At 38.3% G+C, this 18,055-nt stretch overlaps 1 protein-coding gene across 16 annotated transcripts in view; it reads left to right on the forward strand.

Moving 5' to 3' along the window:
* The window catches only part of TCF12 (transcription factor 12), a 363,108-nt gene that overhangs the window by 224,866 nt on the left and 120,187 nt on the right, over positions 1-18,055 (forward strand). For all 16 annotated transcript variants that reach the window (XM_035258674.3, XM_035258675.3, XM_035258676.3 and 13 more), the window contains one exon: positions 11,331-11,395. In XM_035258674.3, coding sequence (XP_035114565.1) covers positions 11,331-11,395 — 65 coding nt within the window. The remainder of the gene's footprint in view (positions 1-11,330; positions 11,396-18,055) is intronic.

Below are 18,055 nucleotides of genomic sequence, written 5' to 3' on the forward strand. Positions count from 1 at the left end.
GAGGTCAAGAGATTGAGACCATCCTGGCCAACATGGTGAAACCCCGTCTCTACTAAAAAATATAAAAATTAGCTGGGCATGGTGGCATGTGCCTGTAGTCCCAGTTGCTCAGGAGGCTGAGGCAGGAGAATTGCTTGAACCTGGGAGGTGGAGATTACAGTAAGCCAAGATTGCACCACTGCACTCCAGCCTACCGCCTGGCAAAAGAGCAAGACTCTGTCTCAAAAAACAAAAAGAAGTTGAGACTGGCCTTTACCTATTTTCAAACTCGAGCATAGAATGGGCAGTAAATAGCAGTACTGGAGACAGCTCAATGAAAATTGAACATGTCATATTTTATCCTCATGTAGCAAGAACCATATTTAACTTTTAGCAGGCTAGGCATGGTAGCTCACCCCTGTAATCCCATCACTTTCGGAGACTGAGGTGGGAGGCTGACTTGAGGACAAGAGTTAAAGACCAGCCCAGGCAACATAAGGGACCCCATCTCTATAAAAATGTTTTAAAATTGACGCGCACGTGTGTGTGTGCGCGCCTGTAATCCTAACTACTTGGAAGGCTGAAGCAGGAGGATTACTTGAACCCAAGAGCTCAAGACTGTGGAGCGCCACTGCACTCCAGCCTGGACAACAGATCGAGACCCTGGTGTTCATAAATAATTGAGTACATAAAACACACACATGCAGTCTTAGTAGAACGCAAGTGGGATTAAAGGCTCTCTTCTGGGCTTTCTCCATGTGTTTCAACAAAATGGAATAGTCACCATACGACGGCTATGTATTTTCTATACACAAAGCATACAAAATGTGTTTTGTTTCTATATTGTATAGGCTGTTGAGTCTTGGTAAAAAAAAAATTATTGGCATTTAGAGTTTTCTTCATCTGAATAGAATTGAGTCTTGGTAATTTTTAATGTACTGACTTCAATTTGCTCTATTCAGCCTACCATATTTACAGGTAAATATCTCAAAACATATTAAATGTTTACACTTTGTTTTTATAACTCCATATCATCATTATTACAAAAGTTCCTACATGTTTAGCTGCTTATCCTTTTTACTACATGCCATGTCCAAATTAACATTCCATCAGAAAGGTATGTCTGATTGATAGCAAAAGAGCTGATAAGAATATCAGTTTCACGGCACATTAAAAGAAATCATCTAGTGCAAACTTATCCTACCCCACTCTTTAAGTAAAAAAACCTGAGGCCTAGAGAGATGTAATGACTTGTGTATCTCACGTAGCTAGTTCACATCAGAGACAGAAATCGACCCCTTGACTCGCATGTCCATGTTTGTTTCATTCCAATGCCCTGTTTTTCACCAGTTAGTTGATGAATGGTAGCGGTTCCATTGACTAGTTTCTTCTCTTCCAATTCTTGCTGTCAGGGGAACTGGCTAATTAACAATCATTTATTATCCACTGTTTTAGAGCACAGTTCTCTTAAGCTGTCTCTCTGCCTTCACGTGGCTCTATGCCATAGATGGAGCCTTGGAGTAGAATATGTCCCTGGCACACAAACAAAACAAGTCTAGAATTCCAGACCAGTGTTCTCTGAACAAGTGGCATCTGCCTTCTGGTCCCTGGGTGCCATAAAAAACAGACTTAGACACTGACCTTGCCTGGTAAGGTCATGGTCTAAATTAAATAGTCGAAATACAAAAAGATGTGAGAAAATCATGGGAATTAGCAACAATGAGCCTAATGTTCTGCTTATCATTGTATAATGCAAGAAATTTCTTAGAGAAGCATTGATACGAGGATCTGTTGGAAGCAGAGTCAGTGTGTCAGAAGGAGTAGGTTATTTAAGTGTGTGAATACCAAGATACATTAATGTCAGGAAGGAAATGAGATGCCAAAAGTAGATGTATTTCATAATTTGCTCCCTCTTCCTCCAAATTAGGTGGTGGTGTGATTGTTGCCTGACTTTCCTTTTCTTTGTTTTGGAATAAGTGGAGTAAATAGGGGTAAGGCATTGAATGATTAGCTCAGTTTATGTAGTCCTTAGAAAGTTGTAAACCACGAAATTATTTTAAATCCGTTTTTAAGAATGAGAAACATTAAGATATGAAGGTACCAAGGTGAGTTGATTAAAGAATACACATTTATGATTTTTTTTTCCTGAAGAGCTGCCCCCTAGTTCTGTAATCTATTGAATTGCTATTAAAAAATGAAAATGTCTTTATTTCTAAATTCTAAACAACATGTGGTTGGGGAAATGTGATGACATTAAGAATAATACGCTTTAAAAAAAAAAAGAAAGCTGTGGAAGCTCTGATGGGGTATTAAAAAACAATACGCTTAAATTCTGAACTTTGGTCAAAGCAACAGTACAATATAGATGTAAATTAGGTTATCAGGGACAGTTTAAAATCCAGTTGTTAAGTTACTCCAAAGTGGAAATTAGACTTTGACCTACCTAATTAAAGTGTTCTTTTTTTTTTTTTTCTTTTTTTCCTTTTTTTGAGATGGAGTCTTGCTATTTCACCCAGGCTTGAGTACAGTGGTGTGGTCTTGGCTCAGTGCACCCACTCTCCTGCCTCAGCCTCCCAAGTATCTGGGACTACAGGCGTGTGCCACCATGCCCAACTAATTTTTTATTTTTAGTAGAGATGGGATTTTACCTTGTTGGCGAGGCTGGTCTCAAATTTCTGACCTCAGGTGATCTGCCTGCCTTGGCCTCCCAAAGTGCTGGGACTACAGGCATGAGCCACTGTGCCAGGTCTGGAAAGTTGATAAGTGACTGAAACTGATCAAAATGTATTTATTTAATTTTGCACTGTTCATTCCTTTATAATTTTCAACTACCCACCCAACTCATCCTCTCAGATGGAATTGTGCATTTAAATGTTCTTTTCTGGCCATCTTCATCATGGAAAGGCAAACTGTTTTCTGTAAACCTTCTCATCCTCACCTATTTAATTTGCAAATCGGATGTTAAGGGGAGAAAAGTGGAGAGCATGGGGAAGGGTAGTTGGGTTGGTAAATGTTTGCATCCTAGAGTACTTCATCACAGATTTTAAAGTCTCAGTCCCTCCCTCCCTCCCTCCCTCCCTCCCTCCCTCCCTCCCTCCCTCCCTCCCTTCCTTCCTTCCTTCCTTCCTTCCTTCCTTCCTTTTCTCTCTCCCCCCTCCCTCCCTCTCATTCTCTTTCTTTTCCCTTCTTTTCTTTTCTCTTTTCTTCTTTTCTTTTCTTTCTTCAGTATCTCCCTCCGTTGCCTAGGCTGGAGTACAGTGGTACAGTCATGACTCACTGCAGTCTCAACTTGATTCTCCCACCTCAGCCCCCTAAGAAGCTGGGACTCCAGGTGTGTACACCATCCCCAACGAATTTTTTATGGAGTTGGGTTTTTGCCATTTCGCCCAGGCTGGTCTCAAACTCCCAGGCTTGAGTGATCCACCTGCCTTGGCCACTCAACGTCCTGGGTTACAGACATGAGCCAGTGCACCCAGCCTAGAAAGTCATTTCTAAAGCCTATTCAAACGGCTCAGGTCTGACTGTGTGCTTTTATTAGGATGAGATACACCATTAGCACCGTAGCAGTTCTGCCGGAATTATTGATTGGGAAGCTGCTTACAGTTTTGATGCACGTCACAGGAAGCGGGTGCAAAATTAAGATGGCGTATGTGATGAGATAAAGGCCGGGTTAGAAAAGTGGTTACACCTGGGAACTTGATCACCACCAGCCTCTGTAGGGATCCTGTGGCTTATCACTAATCTCACTCACACTTGGCATTTTCCTCTGCTGCTACCTCATCATTCATAGCTGTGTGAGTAATTTGGCATGGAGTGAACAAGAGGAGGGCATAGAGAGTCCAGCAGCTGTGCTTGTTGGCACTAGATATTTAAATATCTTCAATGTAGCCAGCAGCGTGGTTGGCACAAATGTTAGCCAATAATGCTTAAACAAATTGTTCTGAAGAAAATAGGCAAGGGTTTATTTTAAAACCCCTTTTCTCTTTATTTAAAAAAAGATATGGTCAATTAAGATCCTTTTTTTCTGTACATTTGAGCAGATTACTATGAAAATGAGGCCTACAATTCTAACAGTATCTTCTAGACAATTTCTGAATACTTTATAAACATTTATGAAATTGTGCAGGGTCTCTGTGAGGTACATGTTATTCAGTTGATTTTCCTAAAAGAGTAAGTGGGGTCATTGATGTTAAATGACTTGTAACTTTCCCAGTTCACTCAATGAGAGAGAAACAAGAGCCAAGACTCAGAATTCCCAAGTCTCTGCTCTCATACCCTAAGGCATTGCAGATTTGCCTGCTTTGTAAGTTAGCATTTTGTGTTTCTTCAAATGTTTTAGTATGATTCAAATAGTATCAATTTTTTGTATAGGGTTTGCCCACAAAAGGGGAGTTGCTTTTCCATGAGCAAAAAGGTTAGGTAAATAATGAGTTTTCAAAGACACCCAACGGGGAGGAGGATAGTCTGCTCATAAACCTTTCACCAAATTTGATTTGTGTACAAATATTTAGATTTGCCTATGTAAGGATTTCATATTGTTTCTCTGAAAAGTAAATATGGGAATTGAGCGTGCAGCCAGGAATCGAGCACGCGGCCTTGGGCAGTTGAGCACCCAGAGCTCACCAATTGAGCTAACCGGCCTGTAATCCCAGCACTTTGGGAGGCCGAGGCAGGTGGATCACGAGGTCAAGAGATCGAGACCATCCTGGTCAACATGGTGAAACCCCGTCTCTACTAAAAATACAAAAAATTAGCTGGGCATGGGGGCACGTGCCTGTAATCCCAGCTATTCAGGAGGCTGAGGCAGGAGAATTGCCTGAACCCAGGAGGCAGAGGTTGCGGTGAGCCGAGATCGCGCCATTGCACTCCAGCCTGGGTAACAAGAGCAAAACTCCATCTCAAAAAAAAAAAAAAAAGAGGAGTAAATATGGAAAAGCTCACATCACTTAAACATTGAAATATTTCATTTTGAACATAGTAATGTTGATCTCATTAACATTTTTGAAACATTCAGGAATTGTTTCTAGGTTAAGCTTTTAAGAAAAACCAGTTTAAAACTAACTATATTATAATACATGGAGTTTTTCTTTGTAAAAGATGCTGAATTCAAATTGGTAAATGCAAATCAGTATTTCTTACAAAAATAAACAGAAATAACACTGGCTTTCATACAAATAGAGAAGCTATTCTATTTTGTATTGTTACTTGCTACGTTAATAACTATTTCTTGAATAGTATCGATTCATTGAAACTAATAAACTTTATTTGGCTGGACATTTTTAGGTGTTTACTAGGCTGCTGCAGAAATAAATGCTAAGCAGGCTTTGTATTCCATAATATCGTTATCGCTGGCTGTTTCCTCATCAATACAGTATTTTCTGTTGATAATAACAGTGCACACACCATGAGAGTATTGTAGCGTTGCTTTGGTCTAAATTTGCATGTTGAAAGTAGAATGAAACTGAACACCATTCTCCCAAATGTGGATTGTGGCTACTCTGGTCTCAGGTTGCTAATAAAGACATACCTGGGACTAGGAAATTTATAAAGGAAAGAGATTTACTTGACTCACAGCTCAGCATGGCTGGAGAGACCTCAGGAAACTTCAATCATGGTGGAGGGGGAAGCAAGCACATTCTTCACATGGTGGCAGAACAGAAAATTGTAGAGCAAAGCGGGGAAAAGTCCCTTATAAAACCATCAGATCTCATGATAACTCACCATCATGAGAGCAGCATGGAGGTAACCACCCCCATGGTTCAGTTAATTCCCACTGGGTCCCTCCCACGGCATGTGAGGATTATGGGAACTGCAGTTCAAGAAGAGATTTGGGTGAGCACACAAACCATCAGGTACTATCTAACCTTTATGGTATTTTTAATAAATATATATTATCAAATACTTAATTTATCTCACTGAAAAAAACTAAATAACAGGCATAGCAGTACTTCTAAAACTTCATCATCCATTAGGCTATAAGCTTTTTCATTGTTTGGTGCCTGTCGAGGGCAGAGCTTGTAGGGGTTTTTTGTTGGTTTGTTTTTTGAGGCAGAGTCTAACTCTGTCTCTTTGGCTGGAATGCAGTGGCATCATCATAGCTCACTGCAGCCTCACAGTCCCAGGTTCAAGCAGTCCTCCCACCTCAGTCTCCTGCGACTGCAAGGTCTGCACCACCATGCCTGACTAAGTTTTTTATTACGAATATTTTTTATAAAGACCAGATGTCTCTATGTTGCCCAGGCTGGTCTCAAACCTCTTAGCTCTAGTAATCCTCCCACCTAAGCCTCCCAAAGTGCTGGAATTACAGGTATGAGCCACAACACCCAGCCAGAAGCTTGTATCTTACTCATCTCCTAACCTCTTTATCTGTCCCTGACTAGCCCATAAATGTGTGATAGAATGTATGGAGCTTAGATTCTTCTGTCTAGTCAATGCTTCCATATTTGTAACTGAGATGGGGAGAAATGGGAATGTAGAACTGTGCCTGTCCCCTCCAAGTTTCACTTTGACTGCTGATTGCATCCTATGTCAAAATAATAGCATTCGTTTGCATTTCTGTAAGCACTGGAGAGTTGTAACTTAAATATATTGGTGGTAGAGAGCAAGTTAACTTTTTAAGTCCAAGAATATTCGTTAAGGTAACTAATGCCTCTAATAGTTGATGTGTCTGGAGAAAATAATTTCTTGCACTTCAGTCATTTGCCGTTTCTTGAATAAATGTTTTAAATACTGTGTAAGTTAGTTATCTTGAGCAGTTTTTAGTTTAGGTCAGAAAAGGCTGAATCTGCCTAATGTAAACCATGTACGTTCAGCTACTTAAAATACCTTTGCACACAAGTTATATGTCTGATGACTTTATATATATATGTATTATACTTGTATATTTTCCAATCATATGTTGCTGTTCTACTAGAGTTGAGTTCCTTAACCTGGAGTATAGAGACTCCCAGGACAGAAGGAAAATCATTGAACTTGAATGGGAAAAAAATTGTCATCTTTATTTTTACCAATCTTTAAGTGAAATTTACCATGGCTTTCAATTTTGAATAAGGATAGCAAAATTGTTCAATCATTACCTATAGTTTTTGTCACCAGTAGAATAATAGATATTTTCATATCATAATATAATTGTTGAGATATCTTAAACTATCAGTTATGCTTTCAAATTATCATTATTAGGCCTGCTGCTAAATCTTATTTAATTTGTTAATAAATTACAGCAAGTTTGGTCTTTAAAAGAACATCTTGATGATTACATGTCATTGTACATTAAAATACTTACATTTTGTTTAATACATTTAAAAATGGTTCTGAAAAGCCTGCCAAAGAGGCCCATGCACATGTGCACACACCCATACCTATACACACCCAGACCACTGCAACACAAGGGTCTAGTAAAAACTCTGTACTAGACTGTCCCAGATAATTCTTTGTAATAATTTTTCATGGGTGTTTCAAGGAAAATTACATATATGTTACATTACTAGTTGTTCTTAAACTGTGTTCAGCTGAAGTTGACCAGTTAAAATTGTCTGTATATTCCATTTATATATATTTATGTTAAAAAGTTGGTAGAAACTGGTAATACAGTGGCCAGAGATTTTTGTTGTTTCTCAGATGCCTAAGATAAAGAGAATGGATATGATTAATTTTAATTTATGAAAATAGTTCTTGTGAAAAGTAATTTTGAAAGAATTAAAAATGAATGCCTTCTAAGTCTTAGACTGAGTATGCATTATTATATTTCAAGGATACTCAAACTTATAAGTCCTTAAGAAAATAACTAGTTTCTAATAAATGAAAGGTGAAATAAAAATGTATTCACAATTCAAAATCTTATTTAAACAGATTATCATTTTGAAAACAAGCTATCAACTTTCCATTTCAGAATAAACTTTTACCTTGTAACATCTTCAGCTTATGTTAAATCAGTTTTCCTTCTCTCTGAATTTGGTGTACTTTATGAAAGGAAAAGGAATTTTAGGAATTTAAATAAGCACAGGAAGTTAAGTTTAAAACTTAAGTGTTTTAAAATGATCAGAGGGGTAGCCTCCACATAGATAATTAACATTGTATTTAAAAGCTGTATGTTACTAAACAGAGCTAATATACATCTCTAACCTTGTTCCTTTTTCCACCTTAACATTTATTTTGAGTTCTTACTAGGACATGTGAGTGAAAATACAATACATTATTAACTTGCGATTGTCTAAAAATATAGTTCACTAATAAAAAAAGCTCTGCACATGAATAGGATGTTCAAACTTGTTTATTCCTATGGTTCATAATTATTTTTTTAAAACCTTAGAAATAGACTAGTATCATTTTTGTTAAAGTATGTATATCATGCTGGCTAATTGATGTAGAAATCTTACAACTCTAAATCTGACATCTATAAACCCTTTAGATATGCAAAATAATCCTTGTAATAATAATGCTAGGCCACCATGGTAGCTTATAACTATAACCTCAGCACTTTGGAAGGCTGAAGAAGGAGGATTGCTTGAGCCCAGGAGTTTCAGACCAGCTTAGGCAACACTGAGACCCTGTCTCTACTAAAAATAAAATTTTTTAAAATTAGGCTGATGGCAAATGCCTGTAGTCCCAGCTACTTGGGAGGCTGAGGTTGGAGGATTGCTTGAGCCCAGGAGTTGGAGGCTACAGTGAGCTGTGATTATGTAACTGCACTGCAGCCTGTGTGACAGAGCGAGACCTTGTTTCTAAATAAATAAATAAACAAACAAACAAAACAAGTTATTACAAAATAAAACCATTAAAGGATTGTACACTTGGAATTCTGACACACACAACCTTTCCTGCATCTCATCAAAGTGGATCAGAAATCCTCTTGGACCAAGAATATGGCAGAGACTGAAGGAAAATGCCAACTTAGAATGACTGGCATAGAAGGAATTCTTGAAACTGAGGGAAGGCAATTTGTGCTTTGACAGGTCCATTTTCTAAGCAGATAGGGAATTTCATAAAACAGCTTCATCCTATGCTTTGCAAAAAAACAGAGGATTGTGGGGAGGGGTCTAGTGGAGAGGGCATGAGTTAGAGAGACCTTAAGGGGCTGCTGCTTCAAATCCAACATGTCAAAGCACCATGCTTGGGGGGGATTAGTTTCTGACCCTCAGAAGTACCACATTTGCCAATTCACTTTACTAAACATACTGAAACTCTAGTATATTGAATACAAACGAGTGAGCACCCTACTACTGTTGATGGTTAGTGCTGTGAGACTAACGTTCATTCTCCCTCAAGAACTGGCCCGTACTATTCCTGATACTTGGCCATGAAAGTTTTGAACTGTGGGTGTATGAGTTCATTCTCACGCTGCTAATAAAAGCATAACCCGAGACAGTGTGATTTATAAAGGAAAGAGTTCAGCATGGCTGGGGAGGCCTCAGGAAACTTAAAATTGTGGCAAAAGGGGAAGAAAAATGTCCTTTACATGGCAGCAGCAAGGAGAAGTACCGAGCAAACAGGGAAAAGCCCCTCATAAAACCATCAGATCTCATGAGAACTCATTATCACAAGAACAGCTGCATGGGACTAACCACCTTCATGATTCACTTACCTCCTACTGGGTCCCTCCTACTAAACATTGGTATTATGGGGTCTACAATCCAAGGTGAGACTTGGGTGAGGACACAGCCAAACCATATCAGTGGGTATAGTCACAATTAGAATTCTTTTTTTTTTTTTTTTTTTTTTGAGGGAGAGTCTCATTCTGTCACCCAGGCTGGAGTGCAATGGCGCTATCTTGGCTCCCTGCAACCTCCACCTCCTGGGTTCAAGTGATTCTCTTGCCTCAGCCTCCCAAGTAGCTGGGATTACAGGCGTGTGCTCCCATTACTGGCTAATTTTTATATTTTTAGTTGAGATGTGGTTTTACCTTGTTGGCCAGGCTGGTCTTGAGCTCCTAACCTCAAGTGATCCGCCTGTCTCGGCCCCCCAGAATTCTGAGATTGCAGACGTAAGCCACTGTGCCTGGCCACAAGACAAATTCTTAATGTTGCTGGGAAAAATGAATATTGGCATGATGACTTCTGAGAGTAGTAAAGCAATCAGTATCTGTAAAGCTGGAAGTTTGCATCCTTTTATCCACCAGTTTCACTTCTTTGTGTGTATCCCGCAGGAGGAGGAGGAGGGGGTTTCTGTGTACAAGACGTGCAAGGATTTGTTTCAGTACTGCTCATGACAAAGAAATGTAAAAACTATCGTACAATAGGAGACTATATAAACTGGTTTTATTTGTATAATGGAGCACTGTATAGCAGTAAAGATGATCAGACTTGGGCTCTGATAATCAATACATAGCTCATATGAAAATGCAGGTTTCAAGATAAACACCATGTAATTCCATCTATTTAAATGTTAAATGCAGACAGTAATGTATATTGTTTGAGAGCATGAATATATATTTAAGAGTAAAAAACATAGTTGGTAATCATACACATCAATATTAGGATAATGGGTACCCTGAGGTGTGGTTTGAGCTATATCTATACTGTATTTTTTTTTTTTTTTTTTTTTGAGACAGAGTGCAGTGGCTCGATCCCGACTCACTGCAACCTCCACCTCCTGGGTTCAAGCAATTCTGCTGTCTCAGCCTCCTGAGTAGCTGGGACTACAGGCAGGTGTGGTAGCACCTGCTAATCTTTTGTATTTTTAGTAAAGATGGGTTTAACCATGTTAGCCAGGTCTCAATCTCCTTGTCATCCACCCACCTTGTGCTGGGATTGCAGGTGTGAACCACTGCACTTGGCCCAATACTGTATTAATTTTTGAGAGAGAAAGAAGATAAGAACGTTTAATCTGGGGCAAACGGGAAAACATTCTGACTAGTGGTACATGGATCATATTGTTGGCTATATAAAAGTCTCTTTCATTCTTCTAAATGTTTTTTTAAAATACTATATGTTGAAAAGAGTGTTTGCTTGCTACTTTATGTAGCTCAAGTGATCCTCCCACCTCAGCCTCCTAAGTAGCTGGGACTGCATACGTGTATCGCCATGCTAATTTTTAATGTTTTTGTAGGGACAGGTTTTTGTAACTGCCCAAGCTAGTCTTGAGCTACTAGGCTAAAGCAGTCCTCCCACCTTGGCCTCCCAAAGTGCTGAGATTACAGACACGAGTCACAACGTCCTTCCCAGAGTTTGACTCAGACTGACTGAAATGATAGCAAGTTTTTACAAATTATTGGATTTTTCTAATATTTTGTTCTTATTTCTAATTTGTTCTTTCCATTTTTAAACTGCAATATAATTACCACGAATAGTCTACTAGTTTAATTGATTGTCAATAAATGAGGGGTTTTATATAAAGTTAATGTCTTTGTTTTATAGGAAAAACATCAGAGAGAGGCTCATTTTCCCTGTACAGCAGAGATACCGGATTACCAGGCTGTCAAGTAAGTTTAATGATTTTTAAAAAGCAATGAGATGGTTTTTAAACACATAAATAAAAATTATTTTAATAGAGGAGATAGAAATTATCCAGTTTATTCTACCAGGAAATTTGTTTCCAAAGAAATAAATACCAATTAAGTTATTTAATTTGTAACTAAATGTTGTTTTCTAGCTGTTAAACTTTTTTTTTTGCTGTCTTTGCTTAAAATTGTTTCCGTTCCCCCATTTACCAGGCTATCTTTATCATCAAAGGTTTTCATAACCCGCCTCCATTTTAACTGGGAACAAAGTAGCGGTTTTCGTTTCTGAGAATTTTTTTGCATATTTTCTCACAGAAAACATAATTGCTGGTATCTAAAGACTATACGGTTGATCACATAGCTTGCATATCCTATAATGTCAGACTCATCATTAATATTGGAAGTATTTTGTTTTTAATCCTGCATCTAACCAATTTTTAGGCTTTACATCCTCCCTGACTTGGAATCTTTGTTTCTGCTCTTTCTTTCACCTTCTCTAGCATTTTGTGCTTCTGCTAATGGGCATCTTCTCTGCCTTTTTCCTCATATCTTTAGACTGAGACCCTGAATACACACAGCTCACCTGCAGATTCCCATCAGAATCAAAGCCAAAAAGAATAGAAAGGAAAGGCAGAACATAATAAATTTGTTTTCTGCTGTCTGCGTGCTTTACATGAGGGCCCACCCTAATTTCAGGCATGGGCATGTGAGCCAGTTTTAACTGTCTTAGTAATAATATTAATCCATTTAATACATCTTTTAACATTCTGTTTTGTGATATGCCTTCTCATTATAAAATAACATATTGTAGGCTGGCCATGGTGGTTTACGGGAGACTGAGATAGGAGGATTGCTTGAGCTCAGGAGTTTGAGAGCAACCTGGGAAACATAGCGAGACCTTGTTTCTACTTAAAATACAAAATCAGGCCGGACGCGGTGGCTCGGGCCTGTAATCCCAGCACTTTGGGAGGCCGAGGCAGGTGGATCACGAGGTCAAGAGATGGAGACCATCCTGGTCAACATGGTGAAACCCCGTCTCTACTAAAAATATTAAAAAAATTAGCTGGGCAAGGTGGCGCGTGCCTGTAATCCCAGCTACTCAGGAGGCTGAGGCAGGAGAATTGCCTGAACCCAGGAGGCGGAGGTTGCGGTGAGCCGAGATCACGCCGTTGCACTCCAGCCTGGGTAACAAGAGCAAAACTCTGTCTCAAAAAAAAAAAAATAATAATAATAATAAGCCAGGTGTAGTGGTGCATGCCTGCAGTCCCAGTTGCTTGGGAGGCTGAGGCAAGAGGATCACTTGAGCCCAGGAGTTTCAGGCTGCAGTGACCCGTGATTGCACCACTGCACTACACAGCCAGGTGGACGGTGAACCTCTGTCTCAAGAAGAGAATGGAGCCGGGGCCAGGGGAGAAATAAAGTAAATATATTGTAAAAATTAAGGATCATCTATTCCCATGTCCTTAATAGCAAGTAGGCATGGTCCGCATAAGTGATTTGTTAAATATGGAGTGAGAGGTAGTAGCTGGACCAATACTAAGATTTCTTGGCTTCAGACCAAGCAGTATTAACCTATTTTTATCCAAGTAATTTTTTAAAGTTTTAATGGTGCTAATAATGATTGCTTTTGTTTCCATTTATTAGCTTTATTTTATTCTAGTCATTTAAAATACATATTAGCATCGTGTCATAGCCAGTGTTTTGCTTTACTAGCTCTTACTAGCTCGCAAGAGCCAAATCTGTTTAATTTTTAGGAATTTAGCAAGCACAGTTGATATTACACTGGAATCTTAAAATTGGCTGTCATGAGCTGGGCACTGTGGTGCATACCTATGGTCCCAGCTACTTGGAAAGCCAAGGCAGAAGGATCACTTAAGCCCAGGAAAACAAGTCCAGCCTGGGCAATGTAGCAAGACTGCATCTCTTAAAAAAAAAAAAAAAAAAATAGAAACAAACAAAATGGCCATCAAAGAAGTATTTATACTGTGAAAATCCAAAAATGTTATGGGGGGGGGCTTTAATTTTTTAAACAGTTGTTAAACATGTACCAGCATACTGCTCATGCCTAGTTAAAAATTGCAGAGAACCAAAGAATGTAAGTGGTTATTCAGATCACAGTAAAAAATAGAAAAGCAGCAATTGACCTTCTATCCTCTATTAAGGTACTTTTCTTACCCTTTTCAAAGGTAACAGTGCTTTAAGGCCAACGCAACACTAACTAATATACCATTTATTCTGTATAGTTTTAGCAATATCCATTGATGAAACTGAAATATCCTCTTTTTGGTCCATATGAAATGTGAATGGGTGATTGTAATATGGGTGATTGTAATTATCAATTCATAGTTGGTATCAGAACTCTTTCTTTTTTATAATACAAGTTACTGTTTGAATTTCATAGTCTGAATTTTAGTTCTTTAATGACTTGGACTGGACACTCTGCTTCTAATTTTTTTATCTCGGCTATATTTAGCAGGTCACCTAACCATCACTCTTCTGAATCTCTTCAGAGTAAAACAAAATTTTGAAAACTAAGTTACGGATGGTCGCAGTGGCTCACGCCTATAATCCCAGCACTTTGGGAGGCTGAGGTGGGCAGATTGCCAGAGGTCAGGAGTTCGAGACCACCCTGGCCAGCGTGGTGAAACCCTGTCTCTACTAAAAATACAAAAATTAGCCAAGCCTGGTGGCATTTGCCTGTAATCCCAGCTACACAGGAAGCTGAGGCAGGAGAATTGCTGGAACCTAGGAGGAGGAGGTTGTAATGAACTGAGATTGCACCATTACACTCCAGCCTGGCCTGGGCAACAGAGTCAGACTCCCTCTCAAAAAAAAAAACCAAAACAAGACACTAAGTTACATCATTTGGACAATGAATGATGGCTAAAAGTGACTACAAAGAATCCTGTAGGTTTAAGCTTATAAGCACTGCAGACTGCCTCTGTGACAAAGCATTAAGTAGATTTGTCTGCCAACCTGCTTCAGGGCCTTAAACGTCCTTTCATCTTCCTGGTAAACCTAAGACAGCAGCTTCGTTAGGCAGTACTGCATCGCCTCATAACACCACAACAGATTTGTTTACTTCTCAGCTATGTGAAAGTGCTAGTCTCAGTTCCCGATCATACAGTAGTAGAAGGTCAGTAAATGTCAGCTGAGGGGGGTAAAACAGAAGATACATAAGGTTTAGAGTCAAGAGGCCTAGGTTCAAGTCTCAGCTCTGCACTGACTTCTTATCTGAAAGATAGGATTAGCAGTTTCTGCCTCCACCTACTTAGTAGATCTCTAGGGTTAAACTGTATGGGATTTTGAAAACATTTCAATAAATAAATACATAATTTTAAATGTCTCAATTCATGTAACTCACATAATAAAAGGTATTTGGAATCTTTAATATTATTTTTAAGAGACCTAAATGTTTCAGAGCCACTGGTCTAATGTTAACATTACTGCTAAACTTGAGGGGGGAAAACACTTTTGTAAGCTGTAGTCTCACTACAGCTACATCTAATAAATCATAGCTTATACTTATATTAATGTTTTTATTATGTTCAAATGTTTTCACTTATATTTTTTATACCCTCTTGGCAAAGGTATTGCTGTTTAGTTAGAATCAGCAATAAGTTCTCATAATGTAATTGTTCAGTTTTGCAAAGGTGAATCTTAATGGTTTTTTACCAAGGATTAATATACATTTGTACCAGATTCTTTTATCAAAAGACATTTATTTTAAACCTAAATGTGTAGCACTCTAATAACATTTGCTACCATTGGCTGAGGACTAACTGAGCCAATCATGGAACTAAAGATAATCACATTTAATTGTTTTAACAACTCATTTTGCAGATTAGTAAACGGAGGTTCTCCTAAGGTATTATGCTTAAGGCTAGATATCTAGCAAGTGGTAAACCTAAACTCATGAGTTTTGTGACTATATGACTCTACTGCTGCATAGGAATTCCCTCAGATTTCAACTCTATGCTCTTATTACCTTTCTTCATTTTAATTTGTTTAATTTTTTGAGAAGGAGACAGGGAATTAAATTTTTTTTTCTTTTTTTGAGACAAGGTTTCACTCTGTCACCCAGGCTGGAGTGCAGTGGCACTCCCATGACCTCCTCAGCTTAAGGGATATAAGGTTTACAGTCAAGAGACCTAGGTTCATGTCCCATCTCTGCATTGATTTCTTCATCTGAAAGATAGGATAGCAGTTTCTGCTTGTACATAGTAGGTCTCTGAAGGTTAAAGTGTATGGGCTGGTGAAAACATTTCCAAAAATAAATACATAATATTAAATTTCTCAATTCATATGGCCCACATTACAAAAAGTATTTTGGGTCTTCATATACCTCCCTGAGTAGCTGGGATTACAGGTGCACACCTACCATGCTCCACTAATTTTTTATATTTTTTTTAGAGATTGGGTCTCACTATGTTGCCTAGGCTGGTCTCAAACTCCTAGGCCTAAGCAGTTATCCTGCCTCATGCTGACAAAGTGCTATAATTACAGACAAGAGCTACCACTACCAGAGGGAATTTAAATTTTTAGCAAATGCTCAGGCGATTCTGATTCACATGGACTGGAGTTCATGCTTTAACAACTCCTCTGTGTATGCCAAATATAAGCCTATAGGAGTTATCCTTAGAGGAAAGTATATGGTTACTGTTTGATAAACAGTTTATAAACATTTTGGAGAGATCAGGAAGGCCTATGGAAGAGAGAAGAACAAGATTACTAGAATGTTTGATGCAAAATAACAATATTGCTATATACAAGATTTAAAGATATTCAAGTGAGAGAAAGATGTGTTTTTGTTTTTAAGAATTTATTAAGAAATCATAGAGCCCCAGAAAGGAAGCCCAAAATTCAGCAGAGTGGAAAGATTAATCTGCAGCAAGGATAAACTATTCAAAGAAAAACATGTATTCCAACCAGGATTTATTATAATAAGTCAGAGAAGGGGAAGAAATTCACTTTAACTAACTGGCTGCCATTTTGTCTTACCTATTCACAAGTGACATTAAAAAACCCAGGGAAATACAGTGACTCCAAAATTATACCCTAACACCACCTTGAAACCATTTCAGAATCCCCCAAGGAACATTAACTCTGCTATTAATGTACATAAAACTCTGCTGACATACTGCAAAATTCAGGCTAATTTAATAATGCCTGATGGGCCTTACTTCATGTTAAGATGATGTAATAATATGTTGCCAAATGAGTCTCCTAATATTACATTCACAACAATCACATTAACTGATGAGCCATTAAAAGGAAACTCACGTCACAGTATTACTGGAAACACCGACAGATCATTCTGCAGTTAAATTTTTTATGGATCAAACGCAGAGCATAGAATCCAGCGTCTTTATTTACAATAGGTATATTACTTTAAAAACTATCATAGTTAAGTGAAAAATCATTTTATAGTATAACAGAGTTTTTTATTTATACCTCTTAAGCAAGTATTTATTCAAGTAGTTTGATAAGTTTTTCTCTGTTTAAATACAGAAGATGGCAAGTCTTGGTTTTTTTCAGAAAGTGTGAAGTTTCATCTGAGTTCAGATGTTATACCCTTGAGAAAATGACAGCTTTAAAAACTGTACCTTAGTTAACTCTTAGTTATTTGGAAATATGCTTATACCATTCCCTTTTTCCTTGTTCTATACCCAATCTGATTATGTACAGACATTTATAATAATAAAATAATACAAGAGTTGATAGAAGGACATAACAATGAAAAATGGATATATGCCAAATAAGGCTTCAAAACAAATGAAGCAAGACAAAAACTGATAGAATTAAAGAGATAAACAAATTCATGGCCCGGCGTGGTGGCTCAAGCCTGTAATCCCAGCACTTTGGGAGGCCAAGGCGGGTGGATCACGAGGTCAAGAGATCAAGACCGTCCTAGCCAACATGGTAAAACCCCATCTCTACTAAAAATACAAAAAAATTAGCTAGGTGTGGTGTTGCGAGCCTGTAGTCCCAGCTACCCGGGAGGCTGAGGCAGGAGAATTGCTTGAACCCAGGAGGCGGAGGTTGCAGTGAGTCAACATCCCGCCACTGCACTCCAGCCTGGCGACAGAGCAAGACTCTGTCTCAAAAAAAAAAAAGACAATCTTAGTTGAAATATTGAATACTTCTGTCTTAGCATTTTATAGAATAACTAGACAAAAAACTCAGTAAAGATGCATAACAAAATTAACTCTCAATAACTTTGACCTAAATGATAATGTATAGAACTCTGTATACAACAACTGAAGAACATAAATTCCTTTCAGGGGCACACATTACACTAAAAGGCGGGAATCATGTTCTGGTCTGTAAAACTAGTGTCAGTCAATTGAAAAGGTTTGAAATCATACAAAGTATATTCTCTGGACACAAAAGACTTAAATAAGAAGTCTGATGAGAACTCAGGGACACAAAGAGGGGAACTATAGACATTGGGGCCTCCTTGAAGGTACAGGATGGGAGAAGGGAAAGGACCAGAAAAAATATTGAGTGCTAGGCTTATTTGGGTGATGAATAATCTGTACAACAAACCCCCTGACATGAGTTTACCTATATAACAAATCTGAGCATGTATCCCTAAATCTAAAATTAAAGTTTAATAAAAAGCAAAGGTACATTAGAAGT

Source organism: Callithrix jacchus, chromosome 8 (assembly GCF_049354715.1).
Source record: "Callithrix jacchus isolate 240 chromosome 8, calJac240_pri, whole genome shotgun sequence".
Classification (NCBI taxonomy): Eukaryota; Metazoa; Chordata; class Mammalia; order Primates; family Cebidae; genus Callithrix; species Callithrix jacchus.